General features: G+C 51.0%; 1 protein-coding gene across 1 annotated transcript; it reads left to right on the top strand.

Moving 5' to 3' along the window:
* The first annotated feature begins 974 nt into the window (after nt 1-974).
* SDHAF1 (succinate dehydrogenase complex assembly factor 1) lies at nt 975-2,057 on the top strand. The gene has a single exon (XM_082676692.1). It carries the CDS (start codon nt 1,043-1,045, stop codon nt 1,397-1,399), a length of 357 nt encoding a protein of 118 aa, XP_082532818.1. The 5' UTR covers nt 975-1,042; the 3' UTR covers nt 1,400-2,057.
* The last annotated feature ends 4,191 nt before the right edge of the window (nt 2,058-6,248 follow it).

The raw sequence follows: 6,248 nt of genomic DNA, 5'->3' as shown, positions 1-6,248 counted from the left end.
CCGTTTGACTCCCAAACTCCGACCCTCTCCCCAGTCCCTGACCCGCCTCCCTTCTAGCATAAGAACCCACGCCCAGCGCAGCTCGCCGCCCAGGTGTGCCGGGTCGTGGTCGCACGCTGGGCGGAGGGTTCCGGGTTATTGTCCAGCGGCCCCTCACGCTCCGGGTGCTGGTAGGGTCCGAGGGGGTCGTGGCATTGCAGGCCTCCCAGCCCTACGAGTACGCCTCCGCGTAGCCTGCGGGGACTCTAACGGAATTGAGGCTGACCTGATACTCCCTGGACATCGGGGTGCCAGCCTAGTCGAAATGTGCCATGTGGGCTGGACTCTGGACTTCAACAGCTAGGGAGGCCGCTCCCTCTCCTACCCTCGGACCCGACTCATGTCGGTAGAGGGCGCTAAGAGCCCAACTCCCTGCGCTACAGGCTGCGTCTGGGGGCTTACAGCCCACACCATCTCTCACGCCATCTTCTCAGCACCGAGAAGCTTGTCCTGCCGGCTGTGACCCAACACTTCACCGCGTGACCCCGTCCCTCTGCCCGTCCCCAGGGTTGGGACCCTCGACGCACACCTGCTCTGCGGGTGGGAACGCATGGAGCTTCCCGAGATTGCTTTAATAAATGAGGACAAAAGCATGCCTGTGCCTGTCTTCTCTCTCCCAGTGCCCCCAGAGCCCTGAGGCACACAAGGGCTCCAACCTCTAGCTCTCTCCACTCGCAGGACCCAAGAGTCAGGTCAGGATCCCCTGGTCCCTCCCGACCCCAAACCTAAGAGCCTCAGCGCCTAGCGCCCTCCTCATCCAGGCCCTCAGAAGTACCGTCCTCTAAAGGACACTGATTTCCTGTGGGGCGGGCCAGTGAACCAGAAGCTCCGCCCCTTACTCACAACATTGTGACGTGGCAGCAGCGACAACCTATGGGACGCGACGGCGCCGCAAAGCTGGGGGTGGGTGGCGGAAGCGTCGCGTTTCACCGCTTCTCCCAACTGTTCTGCCGCGCCACTCGGTGGGGCGTCAGCTGTGTGAGCCCGCGGCCCAGCTGCTACCATGAGCCGGCACAGCCGGCTTCAGAGACAAGTTCTGAGTCTGTACCGCGAGTTGCTGCGCGCCGGGCACGGAAAGCCGGGCGCCGAGTCGCGGGTGCGGGCCGAGTTCCGGCAGCACGCCCGCCTGCCACGCTCCGACGTACTGCGCATCGAGTACCTGTACCGCCGCGGACGGCGCCAGCTTCAGCTGCTACGCTCGGGTCACGCCACGGCCATGGGTGCCTTTGTGAGTACGCGGGGCCCGACTGAGGAGTCCCCCGGCGCGGGGGCCCCAGGGACCCCACCTGACGAAGGTGACGGCCCAAGGAGACCGCTGGACAGCATGGGGGTACCGAAGACCGCGCCGGATGGACGGTGACCGTCACCCGGTGGCTCAGGGGAACCGGGGGCCCGCCTGACTGCGTGGGGGGACCGGGGAACCGGCCTGATGGAAGGTGAGAGGTCTTGAGAGACCAGATCGACAGATTGGGGGAATTGAAGAGCCCTCCTGGCAACGTAGGGTGCGATGGCGAGAGATGCTCGACTTTGTCCGATGTATGGTAACGGGTCAAACTTACCCATGAGGGCTTGGGGCAGCCTGGGTCGCCGGCTGGCTGGACTGTCAAGCTGAGAGCTACTTACCCGAAGGCCTTGGGGAGCCAGGACGCCCCGCTGTTGGACAGAAAGAGACAGACACGCCCTTCTCTAGACCCGGGAGAACATACCACTCCTGGCTCCTCAAGGAGACTCCCTTCGTTGTAACTATGAGGAGAGCAGACTTTTTTGCTGAGGAGTTTGGGAAGATGCCCTGATGGCCGGTGAGAAGCCTGAAATCCCCTTAGAAAAATCTTTCGCCCATTGTGACAAACTAGGATCGATGAGGAAGCGGGTAGGGAGTCTCTCACCCCAGCTAATCAATTAAAGACCCCCTCAAGACCTCTACGTGATACTTCTGAGGAGGACTCCCGATTCCTGCCCCTTTCCCTGCTCAGGACTGTTGGACAAAAAGGCAATAAAATTGGGGATGTGCTTACTTCCCTGTTGGTGGTCTTAAAGATTTAATGTTTGGGGGGATTTTTGAAGAGGCACACACACACCAACTAGTGACCCTCTGGCAAGGGATGGGTGTGGGGAGCTGTCTCTTCCCCTCTGGAGCCCTCTAGAATGGCAGGTTGGTTGGAGCCGCATAGTTCTCTCTCCTGGGCAGATCCGTGGAGGGGACCCAGCCTGGCTTGACCCCAAAGAAGCCCCAGTAGACTCCTTAATGGAGGGTAATGAGGCAGGAGAGGAATAGTGGAGCTGAGGAGACCTGGCTGGTAACCCCTGAGGTAGTAGTGGGGCCCTCAAACGTGGCTGAGGAGTCCAGCCTCAGCTACAAGCTGGGATTTTTGTTAGCAAGGCTGAGGGGTTGGGGAGGAGAGGCGGACCCAAAGGCCACAGGCATACCTCCCCCCATAGACCTGCCCTAGGTATTCTCTGGAGTACTGCACTTTGCAGCCCTCAGCTGTATTTGCACTGATGTCGGTTAAATAAGTGGAAAGCAGTTGAATGCAGTTGAGAGGAGGAGGAGGACCTCAGGAAAGGAGCCCAGGCCTCAGATCAAAGGTAGTACGGACAGAAGAGAAACACAGTCTCTGCCCCAATCCCAGTGGGGGAGGCAGGAACCCAAATAGTAATAAAGTTGGGGTGCAGTTTAAAGAATTATAAAGTATTTGCCAGAATGTAGGGATAGGCTTCCAAGCAGGGGGACCAGTGTGGGTAAAGGCCTGGAGAGGGCGAGGGGAGAAATGCTGGGCCCTGGAGTGCCCCAGAGCACAGGCTGTGCTGTTCACGCAAGTGACTTCTACTTCAGCTTTGTCTCTGGTTGGTGCTTGGCCTCCACGGCCATGTTCGTCTCTCTGCCTCAGTTTCTTTGGCCAGGGTGATGCTGTTAATCCTGGCCTGACTCCATTTTGGAGTAAAAGCCAAAGTCTTGAAAGTGGCTTAAGGGGTTAAGTCCTACCTATCCAGCCCCCATTACATTTCCCTCCTCTTCCTCTTGCTCACTCCTGGCTCCAAGATCTTGAGCCTTAATAAGCTCCAGGATGGGAGCTTCTGGCAGGGCTGCAGGCAATGATTGAGTTCTCACTGGGGCTGGGTATCCCGGTCAGGAAGGGAGACATTCACTTGGGTATTACAGAGGAATGGAGTTTGTCTGGTAGAGAGGATGAGGGAGGGGATTGCCTGATTTGAGGGAGGAGGTTGTAGGTGAGTGAGCAGTGATTAAGAGCATGGACCCTGGAACTGGAATGCCTAGGTTTGAATCGCAGTTTCAACACTTACTGATTACATGATCGGAGGCAAGTGATTTAACCTCTTTGTGCCTCAACACCCTTATCTGCAAAATGGGCATACTAATAGTGCCTCCCTCCTGTGGCTGTTATAATGATACAGTGAATTAAATACATGTGGCAGCAGGTGATGATGTCCCAACCCCACTTGTAGCTGCAGAGGAGGGTTCCCAAGAGGCAGCCAGCTTCCTGCTCTGAGCCCCTGCATCTCTGCTTCTCTGCTTGAGGGCTTGAGGGGAATTATGGGGGGTGGGTTAATACCCTTAGGAGCAAACTACAGCCTGTGGGGGACAGCAGTCACTGGATAAGTGCCTGTTGTCTGGTGGGACAAATGAAATGTGTTCTACAAGGTGCCTCCATGGGACTGAGCCCCAGTTGCTCACAGTGGCTATCACTCCATGAGCACGTTTTTTGATTTTACCCTGCCCTGTCTCACTCTCCCCACTCCCTAACTCCTGCCTCCTGGGATCACATCCCAAATAAACCACCTCACTTCAGTGCTGACGTTAAAGCCCCCCCGTTGGTAATCTCTGTGTCTGCTGCTGTGTTTTTCACTCTTCTAAGGCACAGGGTCAGTGCCTCTCAACCTGTCTGTTAAAAGAATCTCCTGATCTAAGAAAATTGCTATAAAGGACTTAAGGGGCTTGGAATAACTTGGAATATGGATTGTGGGTTAATAATAGACTTGAATTGAGTTTTTAAATTTCCTGATTCCAATAACTGTACTCTAGTTGTATAAGATCTGTACTTTTGATCTTAAGAACTATACACTGAAGTATTTAGGAATTAAAAGTATCATGTCTACAACTTACTCTCATATGGTTCCAAATTATGTGCACATATATATTAGTGAGAGTGTGAATGGTGAAGCCCATGGGGTAAAGTGTTAACATTTTATGTGAATGTGGGTAAAGGGTATATGGGGGTTTGTTGTACTCGTCTTAAAGCTTTTCAGTAATTTGAAACAAAACAAAAAGTTACAAAAAAGACAATGGTCATATCACTGGTCATTCCTCTTTGGGCACCAGAGATCTTCACACAGAGGATACATTTTTACAAGAGATTTGAGAAGAGTAAAGCCTGCATCTTCTGAGACTTTATAAATCTCTCATGCATACCTTCTTCGCAGATTTAACAATCAATTTAAATTAAATTTCTGACCTTTGAAATAATAACATCTGCTCTCCCTTACAGATTCTGATCTCCACCCTATTGGGAGTGATGGGTCACTAGAATATGTTCCTGTCTTGGGTCACAAGCTCAGTGGTCCCAAAGGGGCGACCAGGTGCATGAGGTGGCCCAGTGGGGCCTTGGGGAATTCTGGGAAACTCACAGTACCTGATGAGGATGAGGAGCCAGCCACACCCTCAAATTCCCAGCACTCCTGCTGAGCTCCCTCCCTCAAATAGTGACATCCTAGGCGTAAGTGATGTAGAGGAATGACTAGAATTTTTTTTATAGTAGTAAGAGCGTTGTGATTGGATTTTTTGCGGGGGTGTGGGGGGGGCACACGCAGCACAGCTTGTGGGATCTAAAGTTCCCCGACCAGGGATCGAACCCGCAAGCTCGGCAATGAAAGCATGGAGTCTTAACCACTGGACCGCCAGGGAATTCCGTGATTAAATTTTAAAACAGAATCGATCTTCTGGAGATGGTCCATGAATTGCTGGTGAATAGAAAGGTACAATGTCTAGAATTGACTTCAAAGTAGTAATCTAGGAAGAGGGGAGTGAGCACCTGGGAGCATTAAACGGGATTGGCCCTGAGTTGATAATATTTGGAGCCAGTGATGAGTTCACAAGGACTTGTAATGCTATTCTTTCTCCTTTTGTACAAGTTCAAAAATTATCAGAATGAAAGCTGACACAACAAAAGCCCCTCCAGTGCCCATCTTACTCAAACTAGAAGTCCTCACTGTGGTCCACAAGGCCTCACCTGATCTGGCCCTACTGCCTCTCTCACCTTACCTCCTTCCATTCTCGCACTCCAACCACACTGGCTTTCCCACGCGCCAGGCACACTTCTACCTCAGGGCCTTTGCACTTGCTGTCCCCTCTACCTAGAATGCTCTTCCTCCAGGCCTGTACTGTCCAGTATGGTATCTGGGAAGTACCTGTGACTTGAGCATTTGAAATGTGATTAGTGCAACTGGGGAATTTTTTTTAACTTTATAAATTTTAAGTAACTTAAAATTTTAAACTGTAGCAGTGTAAAATATTTTGTCATTAAACACAGCTGTATTGTTTTGGTAGCACTACATTTCATTTTATGCGTTGAAAATTAAGCATCTGAACTGAGATGTGCTATAAAGTATAAAACACATACCAGACTTCAGAGACTTAGTAAGAAAAAAGGATTGTAAAATACCTCATTATTTTTATATTGATTACATATCGAAATGATAATATTTTGGATATGTTGCGTTAGAGTATAAATTAAATTAAAATTAATTTCACCTGTTTCTACGGTTTTACTGTGACAGCTAGGAAATTTAAAATTATATTTGTGGTTCACATTATATTTCTGTTGGACAGCACCCCTCTAGGAGTCCCCCTGGTTTGTGTTCTCACTGCAATTTGGTATAATGACTTAATTATAGCATAATGATATAATTGTCTCCCTGATTCAACCATCCTAATTGTACCCCTCCCCCTTTGCCTTTTCCCACATTAGTTTTCTCCTTAGCACTTAACCACTCTCTGACCTGTTATGTATTTTACCTGTTTCTTTTACTTACTGTTGCTTTCTCCCACTAGAATGTCAGCTCCACAGGGACCAGGATTTTAGCCTGACTTGTTCACGATCATAGCCCTGCTCTTTGACCAGGACCTGGTTCATAGCAGACTCAGTCAATATTAAATGAATGAATGAATGAATGAATGGCATGGATTTGCTCCA

Source organism: Grampus griseus, assembly GCF_964374135.1.
Source record: "Grampus griseus genome assembly, chromosome: 19".
NCBI lineage: Eukaryota > Metazoa > Chordata > Mammalia > Artiodactyla > Delphinidae > Grampus > Grampus griseus.
This window is presented reverse-complemented; position numbering and strand designations above follow the sequence as displayed.